Source organism: Pleurodeles waltl, chromosome 1_2 (assembly GCF_031143425.1).
Source record: "Pleurodeles waltl isolate 20211129_DDA chromosome 1_2, aPleWal1.hap1.20221129, whole genome shotgun sequence".
Classification (NCBI taxonomy): Eukaryota; Metazoa; Chordata; class Amphibia; order Caudata; family Salamandridae; genus Pleurodeles; species Pleurodeles waltl.
The window spans coordinates 995,796,304-995,819,457 of NC_090437.1; the positions used below are offsets into that span (position 1 = coordinate 995,796,304).

At 43.9% G+C, this 23,154-nt stretch overlaps 1 protein-coding gene across 3 annotated transcripts in view; it reads left to right on the forward strand.

The window, feature by feature from the left end:
* The window catches only part of GABRA2 (gamma-aminobutyric acid type A receptor subunit alpha2), a 554,383-nt gene that overhangs the window by 512,046 nt on the left and 19,183 nt on the right, over window positions 1-23,154 (forward strand). For all 3 annotated transcript variants that reach the window (XM_069201731.1, XM_069201726.1, XM_069201732.1), the window contains exon 9: window positions 18,157-18,359. In XM_069201731.1, coding sequence (XP_069057832.1) covers window positions 18,157-18,359 — 203 coding nt within the window. The remainder of the gene's footprint in view (window positions 1-18,156; window positions 18,360-23,154) is intronic.

Consider the following 23,154-nt stretch of genomic DNA (forward strand, 5'->3'; position numbering starts at 1 on the left):
GCCCGGGTGTGCTTCCGGGGTAGAGGGAGCACAGCTAGAACCGTTTGGAGGCAAAGTGTAGACTGTGGTGAGCAAGAGTGCCTCGGGTCCAAATCTATGTCCTCCAGGAGGCAGACTGGGAAAATACTTGCAGAGACGGGTTTCTCGTCGACTGAGACATTACAGAAGGTAAAACGAGGGATTGAGGCAAAAGGGAGCAGGAAAGGGAAGGGAATCGGCTATGATTTGAGAGATAGGAGGTAAAGGAAAAAAACCTGATGGGGTGAACAATAATAATTCCAAAATATAATCTGAGCCTACTGGAGGTGTGCATTTAGGGCCAGAAAAGGAGGTGGCCTACTTAGCATTTATAACACAACTAAAAACAAATTTAAAAAAAAAATGGATGAAAAGAAGCAGAGCACATCGGTAAATACAGAGGGGAGGCTAAACATTACTCCTTCTCTGTGCTCTCTTTTTAAAGTTCAAGAAAAAAACTGGAGAGGAGAGACAGAGGGGCATATTTATACTCCGTTTGCGCCGAATTTGCGTCGGTTTTTTCGACGCAAATTCGACGCAAAACTGACTCCATATTTATACTTTGGCGTTAGACGTGTCTAGCGCCAAAGTTCATGGAGTTAGCGTCATTTTTTGGCGTGAACACCTTCCTTGCGTTAATGAGATGCAAGGTAGGCGTTCCCGTCTTAAAAAATGACTCCCAGGCATGTGCGTGGTATTTATACTCCCGGGCAAAAATGACGCCCGGGAGTGGGTGGGGCAAAAAACCCCGCATTTGCGCCTCTTTTTAACGCCTGGGTCAGGGCAGGCGTTAAGGGACCTGTGGGCTCAGAATGAGCCCAGAGGTGCCCTCCCCTACCCCCAGGGACACCCCCTGCCACCCTTTCTCACCCCAGGAGGACACCCAAGGATGGAGGGACCCATCCCAGGGAAGAAAAGGTAAGTTGTGGTAAGTATATATATTTTTTTTTTGTGGCATAGGGGGGCCTGATTTGTGCCCCCCTACATGCCACTATGCCCAATGACCATGCCCAGGGGACAGAAGTCCCCTGGGCATGGCCATTGGGCAAGGGGGCATGACTCCTGTCTTTGCTAAGACAGGAGTCATGTTAATGGCGCGTGGGCGCCAAAAAAAAATGGCGCAAATCGGGTTAAGACGATTTTTTTGCCTCAGCCTGACCCATCCCAGGGAAGAAAAGGTAAGTTGTGGTAAGTATATATATATTTTTTTTTTTGTGGCATAGGGGGGCCTGATTGGTGCCCCCCTACATGCCACTATGCCCAATGACCATGCCCAGGGGACAGAAGTCCCCTGGGCATGGCCTTTGGGCAAGGGGGCATGACTCCTGTCTTTGCTAAGACAGGAGTCATGTTAATGGCGTCTGGGCGCCAAAAAAAAATGGCGCAAATCGGGTTAAGACGATTTTTTTGCCTCAGCCTGACTTGCCCCATTTTTGGACGCCCAAACGCCATTTTTCCCTACGCGGGCGCTGCCTGGTGTACGTGGTTTTTTTTCACGCACACCAGGCAGCGCCGGTCGGCTAACGCCGGCTAACGCCATTTGATAAATACGGCGCCCGCATGGTGCTTCAGAATGGCGTTAGCCGGCGCGAATTTTTTGGGCGCAAAACTGCGTTAGCGCAGTTTTGCGTCAAAAAGTATAAATATGGCCCAGAGTATTTTATCTCTACCAAACATGTCAGGTTCTCCAGATGTATCTGTGGACGGTAGGTCAGTACCCACATGTATGAATAAGTTTCAAGTCTTGGGTCAGGTTTCTCTAGAACAGGGATACTCAAAGTACAGCCTGCAGGCCTCATGCGGCCCCTCTCACCTTTACATGCGGCCCCTTGGGCAACATGAGCACTGGGCAGCTGTTTGCTCGACTCCGCATTACATACATTAAATACACACACAATCATTTATTTCAAACTTAATTGGTGCCAAAGAAAGGAAGTAACTAGGGACTTCTGCATTTAACTTTAAAAACGCCTTCATTTTTAGAGATATCTTGCAGCATAAGTGTGAAACTAAGACAGTCTCTTCAACATTAATTAAGTGTATTTAGTTAACATGCAGAACCTTTTCACCTTAGTACAATTTATTTTATCAGTGCATTGAGATGTATTCCTTTTAAAGTGATAGTTTTCAAACATAAATTTGGAAACATTAATTATTTCCCTGACCCTGAGAACACCACCAATAGTAAATTAAAGAAGTAAGAGCCAGATGTAGGAAAGTGAAATCTTGCAACTTGCAAATTGCGAGTATGACCGACTCGCAATTTGCAACTCACAAAATTGGATACACAAAGGTGTCTCAAACACCTTCTGCTACTCGCTACGGGGTCGCAAAGACCCACCTCATCAATATTCATGAGGTGGGTCGCAGTTTGCGACCCCATAGCGAGTCCCTGCACTCACAGGGATTGTAGCCTGCTGTAATCCGCAGACCTCCATGTCTGTGACTGCTTTTTCAATAAAGCTGTTTTTTTTTTCATTTTGCAGCCCGTTTTTCTTAAAGGAAAACAAGCTGCAAAATGAAAACTAAACCGAAACCATTTGGTTTTGTTTTTTTCAGAGTAGGTAGTGGTCCATAGGATCACTGCCTGCTCTGATTTTATTTTTTTTCGGCATTCACAAAGGGGAAGGGGTCCCCTGGGGACCCCTTCCCCTTTGTGAATGAGTTACCACCAGTGGTAACTGCGAGTTGGTTTGCGACCGCATTCGCGGTCACAAAGCTACTCTGAATGGCGATGCGGTCGCAAATAGGAAGGGAACACCCCTTCCTATTTGCGAGTCGCATTCCCAAATTGCGAGTCGGTACCAACTCACAATTTGGGAATGAGCATTGCGTTCGGCCTTTTGCATGCCGCAAACTGCGTATTTCGCAGTTTGCGACATGCAAAAGGCTTCGTACATCTGGCCCTTAGTCACTTGTTATATGCACTTTATGGGTGGTCTGGGTTCCTATCATACATAAACAACATTATAGTTTATTAAATCAAACATAGAAGCAGGTTTTGTGCAGCGCACACCATGAAACATGTATTTCGAGGTCATCTTAAATGTGATAATGCAGAAAAGGGAGGGAAAGTGACACTAAACAATTGCCTAGGAACACACAATTTGGAAAAGTGGGTAAGCCAGGATTAAGTCCAGGTTTTCTGGTTTCCCATTGTTTATTTCAGCCACTAGATGTATATCCTTTGCTTCCCGTACACCTACCTTGCCACCAATCCCCCTAGTGACCCCACCCGACCGCCACCGCCTTGGCATCAATGCGGCCCCCAGGCACGTCACAGACCAAACTTTTTGGCCTCTGTGAAAATGTTTGTGAGTACCCATGCTCTAGAACAAGAGGGTGATGGGGCATCCCTAGAAAAGTTTTGAAAGCAGCCATTACTGGATACAGGTAATCGGAATGCAGATACAGAGAATGGCGCTAGTATAGAGACACTATTAGGAGTATTTATGACAGAAATAAAGCAGAAATTTGCAATTTTAGAGAGGAATCAGGAGACATTTCAGGGGGCTTGTGAGACTTTGGAGGTACAAATGGGTGAACTTTCAGAAAAGATATATAAGATGGAGACCGCCATCGAAGGTTTAAGTAAAGAGATTGACATTAATCGGGGGAAGGTCTAAGTACTAAAATCTAATGAAAGAGAATTACATCACAAAATAGAAATATTTGAAAATAATGCAAGGAGGAATAATAATAGAATATTGAATGTCCCCGAAGGTTTGGAAGGAGGACATCTAAAAGGATTTGTGGTGGGTCTGCTAAAGGAAGATATTCCATCAATAGCTTTAGCGGACCTGGAGGCAGACATTCAGAGGATCCACCGAGACCCTTTTAAAAGAAACTCCAATAGGGAAAAACCGAGGAAGATACTGGTTAACTTCAAGACTTACTCTATAATAAAACCAATTCTCTCAGAAGCTTTAAGAGTCAATTGATTTAAGAAGGGTGAGATATCTTTTTGGATTAGGTCAGATATCTGGAAAGTGATACAAGATCGGCAATAGGAACTAGGGAAATTTCTATAGGAACTTAGATCCTTCAGCGCGGTTGTTAGCCTGAAACTCACAATGACCCTTAAGATCACGTGGAACAATAAAGTGCATAATATAAGGGATCCTACTGAGGTTTAGAACTTAATTCAGCAAATGAAAGTGAGCTGCGCGTAGATACTGTGGGGATGGAGTCTGAGGGTCTCAGCGATACCCAATCAAAGGAGGGTGGTGGGTTCCCCAAGGAGGCGCAGAGGGAGGGCTAAGGAGGGGTTACCTATGGATAGGTTTAAGGAGAAAGGTTGATGCACATGGTGGAGAGCATGTGGAGTAAAAAGGAAAAAACGTTTTTCCTCATACGATGCAAAGGTTATAGGAACAGGGGATAAAGGGTTGGCCTGAAAAATAAATGGAGGTTAAAGGTCCTGTCGTGGAATGTTAATGGGCTTAGAGAGCCAAGCAGACAGACGAAAATACTAGAATATTTAAAACATTTGGATTACAACGTCATAGTATAACAGGAAATGCATCTACGTAAAGAGGGGTGGAGCGAGATAGTAAATATCAGAAATGGATCAGTCAGTTTGCATGCACAAACCAAAGAAGTAATGTGAAAGGCATTGCTATTCTTTTGAAGACCTCTGCATTAATCAGGGTAGAAAATTATATTGCAGATCCGGGGGGCAGGTGGCTGGTGTTAAATGCTAAATTACATAGGGTAGGATATACAGTAGTGGGATACAATGGGCCAAACATCGAGGACCTAACTACGCTTCATGAATTGCATGGGCAAATAATGAAGGCTGAGGTGGCAGATTACCTGGTGATAGGAGGGGACTTTAACATTCTGCTGTACCCTGTTTGAGATAAATCTATGCCAAAACCAGCAGTTGAATCAGCTAAGATGAGGGAGGGTGTCCACCGTCTGATAAGTGATTTTGGCCTAATAAATATTTGGAGGTAGAGAGCGGGACAAGAGAAGGGTTACACGTATCATAATGAAAATGATGGGCATTACTCTAGAATATATTTCTTTTTGATAAATAGGAATCTGGCTGCCAAAGTAAAGGAGGTGGCATACTTACCAGAGCATCTCTCCGACCATTTGGTGGTGGTACTGGAGGTTGTGTTTGATGGAGGGATAGGTCAGAGAAGGTGGACTGTATGTCACTATTTAACTATCTAGTGATAGTTAGCCAACTTAAGGAAGATACATTAGAGTTATTTTGGGTGAATGAAGGGTCTGCCCCTATTAATGTGGTCTGGGACACCTATAAAGCTTTTATCAGGGGTAGGATAATATATGGTGCCGACTTTATTAGGAAGGTTCATGAGTCTAGAGTGAAGACATTAGAAGACAGGATAGAAGTATGTCAAAGAGAACTGGAATCTTGTTATGATCAGGTGCAGGTTAACTGCACAAACAAACTTAGAGAAGCAAGAGTAGAATTGGCCGACTACTTGGAGGCTTGTGTGAAAAAGAGATGAGAGGCAAGTAAGTTGGCTCATTATGAATATGAGGAGGGATGTGGTAAGATGCTTGCCTGGAAAACTAGGTTGGAAAGGACAAAGAATGTGATTACAGAAATAGTTCTAAATGAGACAGGGGAGTGCTGCTTAGATGAGCAAAGTATAGAGCAGGTTTAAAAAAAAAGATTTCAACCCTCATATTCAGGCGAGACCTCAATTTCAGAAGAGCAGATAGCTAGCTGCCTTCAAGAAATTAACCTTCCCACCTTACAGTTTGGCCAACAACAGGACTTAAACCTAGAGATAAGCTCTGAAGAAATAAGTAAAGTAATGAAGGAGCTGAAAAGGGGGAAAGCCCCAGGAGCAGACTCCCTGCTAAGTGAGCCACATAGGGAATTAAGTGAGGCGCTAACACCGGTGATGACTAGGTTCTTGAACGCCATATATAAGGGCATTAGTGCCCAACAAGCTCTTTGGATAATGGTAGAATTAACATACTCTTAAAACCTAGAAAAGATCCTAAAGCTTGTGAGTCATATAGGTCTATATCCTGACTGAATAACGATTATAAAATAGATAGGCATGTTTTGGCCAGAAGGCTGGAGAAAATGTTGGGGGATTTGACACATGCGGATCAAAAAGGGTTTATGAAAAGGAAACAGTTGCAAGAGCTGACGCATGATCTAATAGCGGCTATTGAAATGGCAACGGAAAAATGATTACCCTTGATTATAATGGCTTTTGAGGCTGCAAAAGCTTTTGTTAGCGTAAGGTGGACTTTCTTATATGCAGTGATAAACCATTGCGGACTGATGAATCATTTTCTTTATGCAAATAAGGCAATTTTTTTAGCCAGGTGCTAGGGTCTTGGTTAATGGCAATCTTACGGATAAAATTCAAATATAGAGAGGAACACGGCAGGGCTGTCCTTTATCACCTTTACTCTTTAACCTGTATATCGAGCCATTGGCAATCCAGCTGAGGGAGGAACAACAGATTACTCCATTCAAGTACCGAAACTGGGAGAAGAAAGTGGCATTATACGCAGACGACCTGATGATCTTCAAACAGAATAGCAGAAATGCCTTCTCAGTGATAAAAAAGATTATGATGGATTTCAGATAGTTATCCAGGTACCAAATAAATCAGCAGACAACTAAATTGATGTCCTGGAACATTGATACTTGCAGTCTATTGGAAAACAAAATCAGATACCTAGGGGTACAAGTGGTTAAAGATATAAATCAGATGATGCAAATTAACTTTAATAAACTGGTATTAGAAACAGAGAGGCTCTTGAACTCCTGGGCCGGTCTTTCACTCTCATTTATTGGGAGGTGTAGCATAGTTAAAATGATGATACTCCCAAAGTTTACATTTATTTTTAACGCCATCCTACCTGAGTTTAAAACACGCAGGTTTAAAAAGCTTCAAGGAGAAATAAATACTTTTGTATGGGCTCAAAAAGGGGTGCTTATTGCCTGGAAGAAATTACGCAAGAAAAAGGTTGATGGAGGAATTGCTTTACCAGATTTTCAAATATACAACTGGGCCTTCCAATTAAAAAATCTTAGGTCACAGTTATGAGTGAATTTTCACAGATTGCACCCCTATATCGTGTGTTAACTGAAAATCAGGAGGAAAGAGGTGTATACTTTTTATTTAAATTTGGCCACCCCAAATTTTTTAAGAACATTAGGTTAAAGACATTAATAGTGGCTTTTAAAATATGGAAACAAGTTAGGAGGATTTTAAAAATCCCATATTATAGCTACTTCGCTCCAATATGGAATTTTCCAGGCACACCAGAGTGTTTACAAGATTCCTTAGCACTTCCCTTAAAAAATGCTGGGGTAACAATGTGGGGACAGTTGCAAAATGAGGGGGCACTGACAACCTGGGATGAACTTGATCGACTTATGGGAAAGAGGATATTGAAGTTTAAATATTACCAACTCGTCAGCGGGGCAGGAATGCAAGGGGACTTCAGAACTGGAGAAGTTGAAAGAGAAAAGAAAATAATTCTGGGGCAGATTCTACAGAAGAAAGAAGTATCTCAGTGGTATTGGATGTTGGTGCAGGGGGAAGATGGGCCATGACCATTACCCGAGGAGAAGTGAAAGACGGACCTGCCGTAGTCGGAGCTAATGAATATCTGGCAAGTATCTATGTCTACACTTTGGCAAGTGGTCAAATCAGCCCCGTTAAGGAGAAATCACTTGTTTATAGTTCACCGGGTATATTGGTATCAGTTAAAAAAAATATTTGATGGAATAGAGGTCCAAGGATTAAAGACAAAACAACATGGAGAGGATTACAGAGTGGAAACCTCAATGTGTTGAAGGAGGTATAATGGCAGGGTGGGACCCCGTAAGGAAAAAATGCCCCATCGTAACAATAATGCCTAGGTACCTCCTGTTTCTTCTGAGGACAAAAAAAAATGTCAGTAATACCCTGCTTCTCAAGCATTTGTCAGAACATTACACAGTACTATTAGTCTGCGAGTGGTCGCATACAACACATAGGTTACTGGTTAACATAGCAGTAGTCAGGTGGCCATTACCAAAGGAATGCACATGTCATACTAAACATATGATCATCATTGCCAAACCACTATCATGACTGTGGATAGCATGACACAACACAAAAGCTCATGGCATTAGCATACAGTAAAACAATATCAGGACTGCAACAACAACATCATGAATGCACATAAAGTGAGACATCACCAACACGTGTGCGCATCAAATGAAATATTCCCAGAATGTACATAGCACAGTAAACATATCATCATGAAAGCCACAACAACGTCATGAATGCACATCAAGTGAGACACCATCAACATGTTTGCGCATCAAATGAAATAGTCCAATGATGTACATGGCACAGTTAACATGTCATCATGAATGCCACAATAAGGTCATGATCGCACATCATCAGAAATGCACATACCCTTTTAGAATATTCTCCCCAGGACCTTTGAGTGTGTTCTGCCATCTGCACCAGGCACCACAGCAAGAAACGTAACATAACAGGGACATCTGTGTGCCAATCTCGAAGCTCCTGCACTCTGGTTTCTGCCCCTGGGGAGATGCAGGGTTAATTTTGCCAGGGCGGGGACCTCTGTCGAGGGTCACCACCCCAGCCTGCTATATGAGCCACCAAACAAGAAAATGCCGGTGAGAACCAGGGGAGTGCCCAGCCCCTCACACCTGAGGAGACCACACGTCTCCTGCTACAGGGGCATTCTCCACTTCATGGGCCCCTAGGAGGACCGTCTCTTCTCTTCTGCGGGGGACCTTTCTTCCAGGGTCCCCGGGCAAAGATGCACACTCTGTCTGCAGCCGCCCACGTTCTCAAGGTGGCTGCAGATGTTAGCAGCTTTCTGCCAAGCCACGTTCCTCCTGGAGATTGCAGCTGGGCGCCTCCTCGGGCCTCCCGCGTCATCATGCTGGTCCGCTCCTTTTTCCTCCTCTGTCCCCAGGTTGCAGCAGTGATCCTTCCCAAGGGAGGGCCTGCCTGTGCCCCAGAGGCACTCCACAGAGCGTGCTCTTTGCCCCGGGGCACCCAGCGTAAGCACACTCCTCGACACTGACTCACCTGTCCTTGGGGGAGCACGCAGCCACACAGACTTGGGGCACTTCCCTGCACCCAGTGGGGGAACATCAAAAAAGTGCTCATCATGTGCTTAAGTAAACAAAAGTCAAAGTTCTCTTCCTGCGCTTACAATAAATTGGGAAATGTAAACACAACGTTTCGCCCACGCTGGAGAAGCAGAGCGTAAACTGCTCTTCTAGTGCTCCGCTGCAGGGAACAGGGCCCTCAGCACCAATCCCCTGGAGACATCAGAAGGGAGCACAGGGCATCAGGGCCCAACAAACAAGCCAGCACAAAGAATTGCAGTGAGTGGCAGTTCCTCCTAGTGACCTAGCAGGTCACATGTCAGCACAACAGCCATAGTCCAAGGTGGTTCCTGGTGAGTCCCCCCAGCAGTATTCTGTGTCCAGTTCAGTACTCCATTATTGTCTCTTGTAACATGAAGAAAACCCCCTGTACTTATACCCAGTTTTTAACAACTTTTACAAACAGGGAGAGAAGAGGTTCCAACCAGTTGTGGGACCAAGTGTGTCCCCTCTCTCCTCCAGCACAGGCTTCAGACATCAGTTGGGGGTAAACAAGTCCTTTGTGTGAGGTCAGGGCACAGCTTTTACAAATGCAGGTGTGTCCGGCCTCCCCTTCTCTCAGCCCAGAAAGACCATTCAATATGCAAATGCACCTTTGTGAGGTTCTTGCTACCATTACAATCATACCAAACATGCCTACACTACCCCTCATAAATCAGACCGTAGTCCCTAGACATAAGGCAGGTCATTTCCAATGTAATCCTATGGGCAAGGCAGCACTCACAGCAGTGAGAAACCAAATATGCTGTTTGTCACTCGATACCTGGACGAGCAACACAACCAGGCACATGTCCTGCCTTATACATACATAGCACCCCGCCCATTAGGCTAGCTAGGGCCTACCTTAGGAGGGACTTACATGTAATAAAAAGGGGTGTTCCAGGCCTGGCAAGTAAATTTAGATGGAAGGTCCCTGCGCTAGCAAGCCTGAGACTTGTTTGAAAGGCTACTTCTGTGGATGGTGCAAGCAGCACTGCATGCCACTAGTAGCATTTAATTTACAGGCCCTAGGTATAGAGATACCACTGTACATGGGACTTACAGGTAAATTAAATGTGTCAATTAGGTGTAAGCCAATCATACCAACTTTAGAAGGGAGAGCACTTGCACTTTAGAACTGATCAGCAGTGATAAAGTGCTCAGAGTCCTAGAGCCAACATCAAGAGGTCAGAAAAAAAGGAGGAGAAAGGCAAAAGGTTTGGGGTTGACCCTGCAAAACGGGCCAGGTCCAACCATTTTTAATAGAAAGTGTGAAAACAAGTTTAAAATAACCTCAGAACCTCATGAATTCAATGAATAAAGATTGCTAAAGTGCAGCTTTGAATTGCAAAAGTGAAAAGCAACTGAATTTTGCCAATTATGGTGGGGTGAAGTAATCAGAATCTCTCTCTTTTCCATGCACTGTTTATGACCTTACATGTGACATCTTTCATTAAGTTAATTTACATTACTAAGACATCACAGGTAACATCATCCTTAATATCTTGTTGACATTGGACTGTGGCCTGGTAAAAACATCTTAAAAATAGGAAAAAGGAGGAGCATACCTGCATGGCATCAAGCGCTGCCTGTGGAGGAATAGGCCTAGGACTAGTCCCTGCAGCTTGTCTCCACTGTACAGTGCTTAAGGCCACAAGCACTGAGGGTTATCTGCTCCCAAACATTTTGATGCAGGTCCTGGCTAAGGACCAAGCCGTCCAGCCAACCACTGCTACACACATTTGAATTTGAAGTTTGTGCACAGCAGGAATTGACCACTGTTGGAAGATTGTGTGCAAGACCTGGCCATAGATTAGGTCATGTGGCCACCCCCTGCTGCGCACAGCCACAAGGCCATGTATTCTGGGGATTGGTTGCCCACTGAGGCTTTGGCATGACTGGAATGCTTGCATCAGTGATTTCATGTGAGATGTCATCAGTGATGCTGTCAGTGATCTATTTCAGCATGTCATGAATCCTAAATTGTCATCTTGAGGTTCTGGTTTATGATGTCACCTGAATCCTCCTGATGGCAGTATTGGACCATATTACGTAGTTAACTGTTATACACGTATGTATATACATTTGATATAAAAAAAACTGATAATATATGTGGTCTCTTTACACAATAATAGTATCCTTTTCCCTAATACAGTCTCCCTCTGTCTCTAAACCTACTGCTGTTTCAGCGCCCTTTAGCTGCCAATGTTCAAGCGAGATTTTCTTTCAGCCTATACTATAGATGGACATTTATCTGCGAAGTATTTGAAAATATTTGTGAGTAGCTTTGAAATTGTTCACCGACCTATAACGGCAAAGTAGCAGGTTGCCGCCACAAAGAAACCTTCTCCTTGTGGGTTTTGTGCAGTTAATAGAGTCTGAGATGTATGCAATGCTGAGAGCATCCATCAATCAATCAATCAATCATGGTATTTATAGAGCGCGCTACTCACCCGTGAGGGTCTCAAGGCGCTAGGGGGGGGGGTTCACTGCTGCTCGAAGAGCCAGGTTTTGAGGCGCTTCCTGAAGGCGAGGTGGTCCTGGGTAGTCCTGAGGAGGGTAGGGAGGGAATTCCACGTTTTGGCTGCCAGGTAGGAGAAGGATTTCCCTCCAGCGTTGGTTAGGCGGATGCGAGGGACGGCGGAGGGGGTGAGGCTGGTAGAGCAAAGTTGACGGGTGTGCGTGTAGAAGGCGAGGCGGCTGTTGAGGTATTTGGGGCCTTTGTTGTGGAGGGCTTTGTGTGCGTGGGTGAGGAGCCTGAAGGTGATCCTTTTGTTGACGAGTGGCCAATGCAGGTGTTTCAGGTGGGCGGAGATGTGGCTGTGGCGGGGTGCGTCGAGGATGAGGCGTGCAGAAGCGTTCTGTATGCGCTGAAGACGTTTCTGAAGTTTTGCGGTGGTTCCTGCGTATAGGGTGTTTCCGTAGTCCAGGTGACTTGTGACGAGGGCGTGGGTCACAGTTTTTCTGGTGTCGGCGGGGATCCAGCGGAAGATCTTTCGGAGCATGCGAAGTGTGTGGAAGCAAGAGGACGAGACTGCGTTGACTTGCTTGGTCATGGTGCGAAGGGGGTCCAGGATGAATTCGAGGTTGCGTGCGTGGTCTGAAGGGGTCAGGGCGGTGCCCAGGGCAGTGGGCCACCAAGAGTCATCCCAGGCGGACGGGGAGTTTCCGAGGATGAGGACTTCCGTCTTGTCTGAGTTCAGTTTCAGGCGGCATCATCATGCACCATGTAAATAAAGGAAATTGTGCTACGTCAAGCATATCCTAAGAGTGCACATTGCCCAGCTCAAATCTGCCCTGATCTCTTGAAAATTGTGTTTTTTTTTATTATAGTAAGCCTGGCAAAAAATATTGTTCCTCGTGGAATTGTCCCCATTTTTACTGCAAAACGGTAAAGAATGGGAAAACTATTTGCTACGGTTCTACTAAGTCGGCATTTTATGCAGCGGGAACATAGGATAAAAATGCCGAATGTTTACATGTTTTAACTGTGAAAAATGAATCCTTAATTTATAAAAATGAAGATAGCTGGTTCCAGGATTTATTCACGATGTCAAGGTCTTTATTTTCAAAAGGCCTCCTTTCCACATGGCTGTTATATTTAAAGTGTCGCTTTGGAAACGATGAAGAAGGAATTGCAAACTCAAGGCGGAGATATCACTGTCTACTGAACTGGAAATAGATTAAGGTATTGTGGTGGAAAAGTCATTAAAACTGTCAGAGCAATGTGTAGTAGCAGTAAAACGGCTCTGTGGTGATGAAAGTCACTTTGTAAAACGAGACCCCTGGGTGGCATGTGTGTACTTCTGTCATCAAGGCCATTTCCATTTAATTGTGTTCAAACTTAGTTAGAGACATAGTTACTCAGGAGTGGAAACCTGTAATAATATTGACTGAAGAAAAGATCCCTTACTCATAATGCAGCTGTATATTCACTAAAGTCTATTTGGACTTTCCCACTGTGAGCGTAAGACCATAATGTAAGAATAACAAGAAAGGTGACGTTATATTTAATTTACGTTTTAAGGGAAATACTGTGAAATTCAGACTGCTGATCTACGCGAAGGCAAATTTTAGACAGGGTCAGCCCATCTACAAAATCATCATTTCCTAACAGAGGGTTTTTGTGCCTTTAGAAACAATATAAAACGAATGACCTAGCATAATGGCTGATCTCGTTTTGTCTTTAATTACCCTGGCTCATGGGGCCATATGTATCAGATGACAATATGACAGGGAGTTCTGCATCCTCAAAGTGTTTTGTAACAATTCAGCAGAGGTGGAGGTTTATTTAGTGCGTTAGGTACAGTGACACCACGGCCTAGCAGTATGAGGGGCTCAACCACACACTGATTATAAGTGTCTTCTATTCACCGGTGCACACAGCCTATTATCCTTGTGAAAGCCATGGTACTCTTGGTATGCCAGTTTGTTGGGCTGTGATGATTCACAAAAGCCCTGCCTCATTAATACTCTTGAGGCAGGATTTGGATCTGCACCTTGTTCCAAACAGCTGCAGATGCAGGAATGGAGGCGTGAAAGGGACAGCAGACCACAGTCGTTATTATAACATTTGCGCTATGTTGACATTGTGATCCACGCCCTATAAAGTGACAGGGATTACAATAATGCCAAAGGAAGGTGAACAATTTGAAAGGAGGTATGGGTGAGCAAACGTATGTCTATGAGATCTCCAATGAATGGTGTGCTGTTTCATACAAGACAATCCAATAGGAAACATGTTAACCAGCTTCTCTGAAACTTAGCCTTGTTCTCTTTGAGTTAGTTATCATGAAAACACCTGAGCAACTAATTCGACGTACCGCCAGATATATTTACATGTAGCCCATGTTTTCTTTGTTCCATTCTGATCCACATTTTGCAACAGAAGACCAAGCACTCCTTTTGAGAGCTGGATGTATGTCTGTAGCAAATGGATTCCACCCATTTAATCCACCTGATTTTTTTTTACTTTTTAACTGGTTTTGTACATTTACTGTAAGTAAGTCTTACTGACTGAGTCCCACTCACATTACATGCTGTGGAAATAGACTGAGTGTGTGCTAACAAGCATTGCTCCCCTTCTTAAGATAAGGCTACTGCTGTGTGGCTGTAGGCTGGTTTCTTGTGAAAATGTCAGCACATATTTGTGAGTGCGGGCTGAACGTGTAAGGCTACTGTGTAGCTAAGCCCAGCATCTGCGTACCTGTAGTTTATCACAGAAGGGACCCTTCAGGGACTGGTAATGACCTTGTGAAGGCCTTCTAACATGAGGGGGCATTCCTAGTGTACATATGTAATAAGTACTTACAATTCTTTGTGCTTTTTATTGATTTATATGACTGAAATATGTGCCATAGCACAGTTGCATCCTTCATAGGCCTAGAGATACCATTTAGGTTGGAATCCTAGGTTAAACATGCACCCTGAGTAAACGTTCACCCACTTTGGGGGGGGGAATGATGGGAAGGAAATCTGCATGTATTAAGTAGCCCTTCACACTGCGACTGACCTGGGCAAGCCCAGGCCCAGAGAGACAAAGGGGGAAGCCCAAACCTCTGGACCAAAACATAGGAGGGGATCCCTTTTAACATTTTTGTGTGAAGAAATCAGGAACCTTTGTCAATTGAGGCTGGGCTAAAGCTCACAAGGAAGGTCTTTCCATAGACTACTTAAATCCACCATGTTTAAAAGTCCTAGAATGCTGTACAGAAGGGTTGGGGCATGGGATGGAGTGATAAAGTAGCTCTCTAGGAATGACCAGAGGTGTCTACCTTCTATTTCTTTCCACTTCCACTTAAAAAAACACTTGACTGGTGAGAAAACTCACTAGATCTGGGGGCGTCAATGCTGGAGGAACTGCCAGCTGGCAAGAGAAGCCACCTGACACCACCTCAAGGATAGACTTAAGGACTATGACTCCAAATGGCATGCAGGAACTAGAAGGGTTACTCCTGGCACACTGGTGCTGGTCCCCTTGTACCTCTAGGGGACAGTTGAGAGATACACCAGTATGGGGGACCAGTGGAGGGTTCCCTTCAATCTTTTGTGAAATGGGAAGCAGCCTTTGACTCCGTTGTTGACATGCAGGTGGCCTGCAAGACAGCCAAAGAAATGGGGTCTGGCAAGTGCAGCAAGGAGGATACTCTGCAGGTGAGCTGTGGAGAAGCTTCTGAAGTCTACCTCAGGGAAAAGGAGGTGCCAGAAGCCCTGGGAGAGGACAGGTAAAGCATCAGGAGAATTGGGAACCAGGTTACATGGAGAAAATACATTTAGAGGACAGTAGGCCTGAAGGAAATGCAGCTGATGGCTAGAGCCCATCACCAGGAGCGAAATAACACTACATGTATGTAAATCAGCCCAAGGAGCCTGAAAACCAACTTGAGAAGTTTGATCTCATGAGAGGACTAGCCATAAAAATAAAGTGAGTACTACTCTGCTACTCATTGTTAACATTCACTCTGGGGAGGGTCAAGCCCTCGAGGGTGAGAGCAGTCTTCAGCATTATTTGGAAAGGGGAGGTGATGTGAATTGGGTCCCTTCTCCAAAGCCACTTTCATCACCCGGGACCCCATCTCCCAGGAGCCAAAATGAACATGAATTGCCCCTGGCAACCTCATCTGCCCTGGGAACCCCATCTCCCTGAGCCATCATGTTCCTGGATTGATATGCACCTCCCACTCCCCATGTTTATGCCTGTGGGGCACACTGAATGGCTGGCCGCAGTCCACCAGGACAAGGGTGGCGAGAAAGAGAGCATGCTTTCTTCTGCACTGACACAGGAAGGTGTCAGCCACGCACGTAGCCAGCTAGGGTTGCACTGGCTGTGCCCTGGCACAGCCCAAACACCCAATAGACAAAATCAAAAGTACATTGCTAGGCCAGTTGTCTACATTTTAAAATCCTTATGGCCTGAGGCTGCTTAAAAAGAAATCGATGAAGGGAAAAGGAGATCAGAAATGCCCTCCATTTTATATTCATGTCTTTGGATGCTGCAGTGCCCCATAAGCCTATGCACTGGGGGCAACAAACTTACGTATTTCGTTTTGTGGTACCACAGGTGTGGGCAAGGGTGACACCATGAAAATGCAACGCGTGTTTGGGGAGCTACCAGAATTGCAGCAGCCTCTAGAGGGTACCTCAACAAAGTTCCCTTAAGTTTCCGAGGGGTTACATCGCTGTCCCTGGGATACATTTCCACCCTTTCAAAGCACTACTGGAGCATGTGCTTTTGCGTGTATGGGGTCTCCTGTAGGTTAGTCCTAAAGCTGTAATGACAGCTTATTAAAAGAAAAACTCTTACACAGATTGAATTGTATCAATACTGCTTACTTGAAAATAATATTGTTGATAATGCAACGGTATATATTTTAATGAAAAACATTGAACGATGGTATGGTCCATAGTGATTTTAATGTTTTGCATCAGTTTATATGATTAATTTGTTTTGCTTTTTCTAATGTGGTGACATCATGAAAATGGTTAGGAAGCTGAATAACCTTCCACAGCAAATACATGACTCTAATTGATATTGTTTTGTTTTGAACTTAAACCATATCTACTTACATTATGATTACATTTTGTTGTTATATTCTTTGATGACAGTTGTTATGTTACTTTGTGCTACGCACATGGATATAATTGTATTTGTCATACGAGAGTGATTGCCATGAAGTAACAATCAGCGAGGATTTGAAAAGGTATGGAGGACACATGGTGATAGCAATAGGAATGCTGTTATCACGTGAAGATTATTTTAATTCAAGGATGAGTAGGATTGAAACTAGTACCCACTCAGTAGGAAGTGTTTAAATTACTGAGTATTTTAGAGGTATGTGTGTGGTTTGAGGTTACAAAGTCTTGGAGCAAATGCATAATAATAAAAAAATAAGCAGCTTGCAGAGCAATGATTGCAGAACATTTTGAGAGGTCAGAGATAAAAAGGGACACGTTGAAGGAGGGAAAAGTGAAGTTTGAAAGTATAATGGATAGGAAGGAGCAGGCAGTTTTGAGGATGGATCCCATGAATGACTTGATACGTTGTTCTTAGCTGGCAATATCGAAACGAAACCATCAGTAATAAAAGAGTGGCATCCTGTTCAACTAATGAATGTAAAAGGAATTTTGAGGGACTTTAAGCATGCTGAAGTGGTGGAAGTAAGAGCTTGGAAAATAAGATTAGATAAGTGTGGCAAATCAAATATTGTATGTTTCTAGCATAGCCATGTATGTTTAGCATCGTTTTTCCTGTTCATGTTCTTAATATTCATTTGTTATTAAATGATTTGCTGGAATCAGGTTCGAACAAATTAAGTAGGATGTGTTGGGTTAGTGGTTTTGTATAGAATTGATTATTTATGGTCTTGCAAATCAATGATGGATCAGGGCTAAATGTAGGAGTGAACAGTATAAAGTTGAAATAACATTGTTATTGCCGGCCACCAGAAAGTAATATCTCAGATTTGGAAGAATTATGATATGGATAACATGAATGAATATAATTATTAACTTTCGCAACACATTTAATAAATTTTAGGCAATTACCTAGATGATTGTGTAGATTTTGGAGAATCTGGGTGTGATCTGCAAGTATATGGCATCGCAGATTATAGTTCTGAAACATATTAGAAGTTTAAATAAAATGTATGATTTTTCTATTCAGGTTGCATTTTTATTTTACAAAATACCTGACAATTCTGTATGTTTTCAAATTATTTTCCTGACTTCCTGCTTTAATTGTTATGGATACATTTATAACTTACTGTGGCTTTTCTGCAATGACTTCAATATAATGCATATACATCTTAAAAACTGGATTAGAATTAATTATATATATTTTTGGTTACAAATTTATTACGTATGGGGTCTCGAATACAGTATGTACATGTTAACATTGTTAGCCTATAATTATTTTGTTCTGCCATAACAAGTAATGTGTGACTCTAATAAGCAGTAATAAGAATGAGCAAATATAAAAAATGTTTGATTCCTTATTTTATCTTTTTCTATAGGTGTAACAACTGTGCTGACAATGACAACACTGAGCATCAGTGCTAGAAACTCTCTTCCAAAAGTAGCTTATGCAACAGCAATGGACTGGTTTATTGCTGTTTGTTATGCATTTGTCTTTTCTGCACTGATAGAATTTGCAACTGTCAATTACTTCACAAAAAGAGGATGGGCATGGGATGGTAAAAGTGTTGTGAACGATAAGGTAAGAAGGAAAAAAAACATTTTTTGAACACCTACAAATAAGTTTCACAAAACAAATTCATTTTGTAATCCAGGTCTGTGTATGCTATGCTGTACCTCGTTCTATCATGGCAACTAATATTAAAGTGTTATAAATGACATTTCTGCTTTTCAGAGTATGCACCTTGTACAAGCAGGAACCACCACTCTAATCATGGTAAGCTAGATACACACTTAGAGATAACCTGTGCTCACCCTCTGGTAGCTTGGCACAGAGCAGGCAGATTTATCTAAAGATGCAATATATAAAGTATTTGTGCAACACACACACACACACACGCACAAGAAAATGAAAACAGCAAGAAGAGTGCTCCTCACAGAGATATATTTGTATAAGAAAAACAAGACCAAAACAACAAACATCCACTCAGTTAAAGTCGAGATATGAATTTTTAAAGAATAAAACAAAAATAGTTCTTAGAAGTCAATAGCTCTAAAAGGTAACTTGAGGTCGCGCTAGTGCGGAGTAAATCCAATGTTCAGTCCAACCACTAAAGAGGGCACACCTGGTACAGAACCCACAGAGGATATGCTGAGAAAGATGGAAGAAGCATAAACGTCGAGGAGATGTATCACTGTTGATCGAGGAGATGTAGGCAATGCGTTGGTTCTGAGCTGCACAGCATCGAGGCTATGGCGAAGAACAGGCTGTGTTAGGCATCAAAGTGATGCGTCATTGTCGAACAACTGAATTGGAGCGAAGCTTCAGTGGCGAGCCATCAAAGCTTGAAGATGAGTCAATATCTGGGGACAATGTGTCACACAGTCGGCAAAGCAGTGTCCACAGCTCTTGCAGCAATGCTTCAGCATCGAGAGGGAATGGGCTGATTCTGATTGCTGCAATGTCATGAATGCAGGGATTTCCTTGAGTTGCAGCAGAGATACTCACTTCCAAGGACCCAGGACTGGATTGATGCCACTTGGCAGTTCAGGACTCACATCAGACAGAGTCCAGGTGCTGGTTACAGGTTGCAGGCAGCCTTTGCTATCCCTGAGACTGCAGGAGAACAGGGGTCAAGCCAAAAAAGCCCATGGAGTCACTCTGGGCTCAGCTGAGAGTGGTCTAGTCTTCCCTCAGGAGGGTAGAGCGCAACAGGCAGCGGGGTAACTCATCAAAGCAGAGAGTAGTTCTGCTTGAACAGCAGGCCAGCAGAGTGGTGGTCCTTATAGCACAGCAGTCCTTACTCCTGGCAGAGTTTTTCACAGGTCCAGTAGTGTACTGATTTAGTATGGTCAGAGACCTAGTATGGATACCTAAATGTGCCTTTGAAGTAGGAGTGACTTCAAAAAAGGGTCTCAGAAGTGCACAAAGGTCTTTTCTTCCTAAGCCCTGGCTCCAGGCTATATGTGGTGTGTAATCAGCCGTTTGTGTTGGGACAGACTCTCCCTAATCAGGTATCATAGTTAGCTCCCCTCCAGCTTTACTGCCTAGGAACAGCCATCAGAATGCAGATGAATGCTCAGACAAACCTGTGCTGTGGTGCCTAGTGCAATTTTAAAGCAAGGTCTGCCTTGCAGGTTGTTTTTAAAATAAAGCTATGTCTAAATTCAACTTTGGAATTGAAAGTGCTATCAAAGTCCAAACCAACCTTTTTGTGACTTATAAGCCACCCCTAAGGTCTGCCCTAGATGCCCCAGGAGTAGGGTGCCTTGTTATAAAAAGCAGAGACACTATAAAATATGTTGTATATGCCCTGGTAGAGAAAACAACCAAAGTTATTTTTCCCTATTGTAGTGCTGCTAGCCCCCTAGGCTAACATAGGAAGACTTTATTAAACTTAATAAGGTCTAACCTTTGATTGGAGCTAGCTAGAAATATCATTCAAGTATCAGAATGGTGGTTACAATAAATCCAACAACTAACAACTGTCAAAGGGTACATTTAGTATAATTATCACAAGAAAATTATTTTAGAACTTACTATCCTGAAGTTACCTAAAGCAGCCCTGTAGTAGCCTCTTGTGATTGATCAGTCTTTTACAGCTTGAGCCAAAATGATCTGAGTAGGCATCAAGAGGCCTATGGCTGAAACAAGACAGCCATTTTGAAGGAGAGTTGCTTCCTGGAGAAATTAGGGAAAGGAATGGAGATAGGAAGATAGGTTGGACTTCAAAGGCAGGAAAACAGATCTTATAGGATGCAGACCAGCCCCCACTTCCTTGATCTTGAGCCAGATGGAAGCCCTGTTACCTAGATTAGGAGAGGGGCTGGAAGGAGAGTGTGGTCAGATGTTAGCCACACTTCTGGGTTGGGTTGCACAGACACACACACCAAGGAGAGAATTTCTCTATTTTGATTTTTGGAAGAACAGTGCATTCTGGGTCAAACATATGCCATACTTCTCAGGAAGTGGTCATAGCAGAGGGAGGTAGCTTTACCCTTATTGGTTGGGGAGTCCCCTGCCTCTTGCCAGCCCTGAATGGAGGAGAAATATGTGAGAGCTCTCCTGCTGGACCCTTGGATTGGACTCAGAAGACTTCCACTCAGAAGTACTGCACTTGCTACACTCACAAGGCTCCACAAAGAAAGGACTGTGCTTGACTCAAAAGAAAAGGAGTGAACTCCCTGATCAGCAATAGGAACAACAGTGCTGGAAGAAGTCACCTGCCAAGCCAAAGAGGATCAATTTATCTAGCCAGTGGCAACTGAATTTTCGTGCAGGTGCATTGTGGGAAATTGGGTCCTAGTCCCCAAGAGGCAATCCAGAGTCTCTGAAACCTTGCTGGTGCTACTGGACCCTTGTTTTCCCTCAAAGAACCAAAAAACTGCAAAAGCTCAAAGTTAAGAAACTTTCTACAAAGTAGTGCAGAAAAACTCCAGGAGAAAACCGGCTAGGCGGTGGAGAACAGGTGCAGGGGGCCCTGCAGACAGTGAACATTGCGAGGGTGTTGGTGCACCCTGCAGGCAACAGCACTGCACCTGGCTCGATTAAGAGCCGGAGACAATAGCTTAGGTTTCAGCCCGCCGACCTAGCAGGAAACCCATAACATAATTGAGGGATGTCCTGTTGGGACTTTGGCAGACAGAGTTTTCGTCCATCAAACTCATAATGCTGCACTCAATCAATCTTTATTTCCCAATGGTAAAAATTATCTCTTTGATAAGGCATGTGATACCTTTTCTAGGGCTGGATGAACTTTCAGACAGAATGTCAGAGAGGAGCTACTTCTTCCACTTGTAACTATATTGAAATTTGGGAGAAGGGAGAGAACATGAAAGACAGAAAGATTTTGAAAAGACTTGGCTAGAACAATCTACAGTAGCATGTCTATGGTAAACACTACCATAGTATTAGAAATATACTGAAGCTGCTTTGCTCCCAGTCAAACTCTCTCTTCTCACAAGTGGCATACACCTAATCCCAGGACCAGCCAGGGCTGGCTTTCCAGAAGAGTTTCTTCACTTACAAAGGGCAGACCTTTAGTGAGGATGCAGAGTTATGCACACTGACATAAGAATATTACCTTTTCGTAATGTTCACAAAGTAGGGTTTTCTGTGACTGTTTTACATGAAACATAGAAAATATTTATCTAAACAAAACAAGACCAAAACGACAAAAATCCACTATACACAAGTCAAGTTATTAATTAAAATGCAAAAAGAGTCTTAAATCCTTTAGAAAACAATGCTAACACTGTTAGCGTTGAAAAGTACCTGGGTTGCAATAAAATAACATGCACGGGTGAGTGTGCGTCAAAAAAGGTAAGCGAGGCGTCGGTTTTTCACATGCAAGCGAGCTCTTGCATTTTTTCTCCTTCTCCAGTCAGACTGGCGTGCGTTGTTTTTCTTCCCCACAGGGGAGCGATGCGTCGATCGGAGCAGCACTCAGGTCTGGGCAGGTGTTGCATCATTTTTCAACACCCAGCAAGGTTTGCGTTGAAAATCCTGCCGCATGGTGATATCAAAACAGTGCTGCGTGGGTTGCGACGATACCAGCCTCCGTCAGCGATGCAGCACATTGTTTCTCCAGCCACGTGTATCGATCTCCCAGCCGCGCTGCAAGCGCTGCATTGATTTCAGCCGTGGAGCCCATGACGCGTCCTTTCTTCATCCGCTCTCAGACGTTGCGTCGGAACTTTTCCCGCACGGTGGTCTGTGGGTGGATTTTCAGGCTTGGTCTGCCAGCTTCACCTGTCAAGGCCCCAGGAACTGGATAAGGCACCACTTGGCAGGACAGGAGTCTCAGCAGAGAATCCAGGTGCTGGCAGAGGAAGTCTTTGATGGCCCTGAGACTTCAATAACAGGAGGCAAGCTCAGGACAAGCCCTTGGAGAGTTCTTCACAAGCAGGAAGGCACACAAAGTCCAGTCTTTGTCCTCTTGCACAGGCAGAAACAGCAACTGCAGGATAGCTCCACAAAGCACAGTCACAGGTAGGGCAGCTCTTCTTCAGACAGAGGTTCCTCTTGATTTCCAGAAGTGAGCTAAAGTCTGTGGCTTTGGGTGCCCTTCTTCTACCCATTTTGCCCTTTGAAGTAGATTTACTTCAAAGAAAAGTCTCTCTTGTTTGTGAAATCCTGCCTTGCCCAGACCATGCCCCACACACACACCAGGGGGTTAGAGACTGCATTGAGTGAGGGCAGGCACAGCCCTTTCAGGTGTGAGTGATCACTCCTCCCCTCCCTCCTAGCACAGATGGCTCATCATGATATGCAGGCTACACCCCAGCCCCCTTTCTGTCACTGTCTAGAGAGAGGTGCAAACAGCCCACCTGTCATAATGACCCAGACAGGGAATCCACAAACAGACAGAGTCACA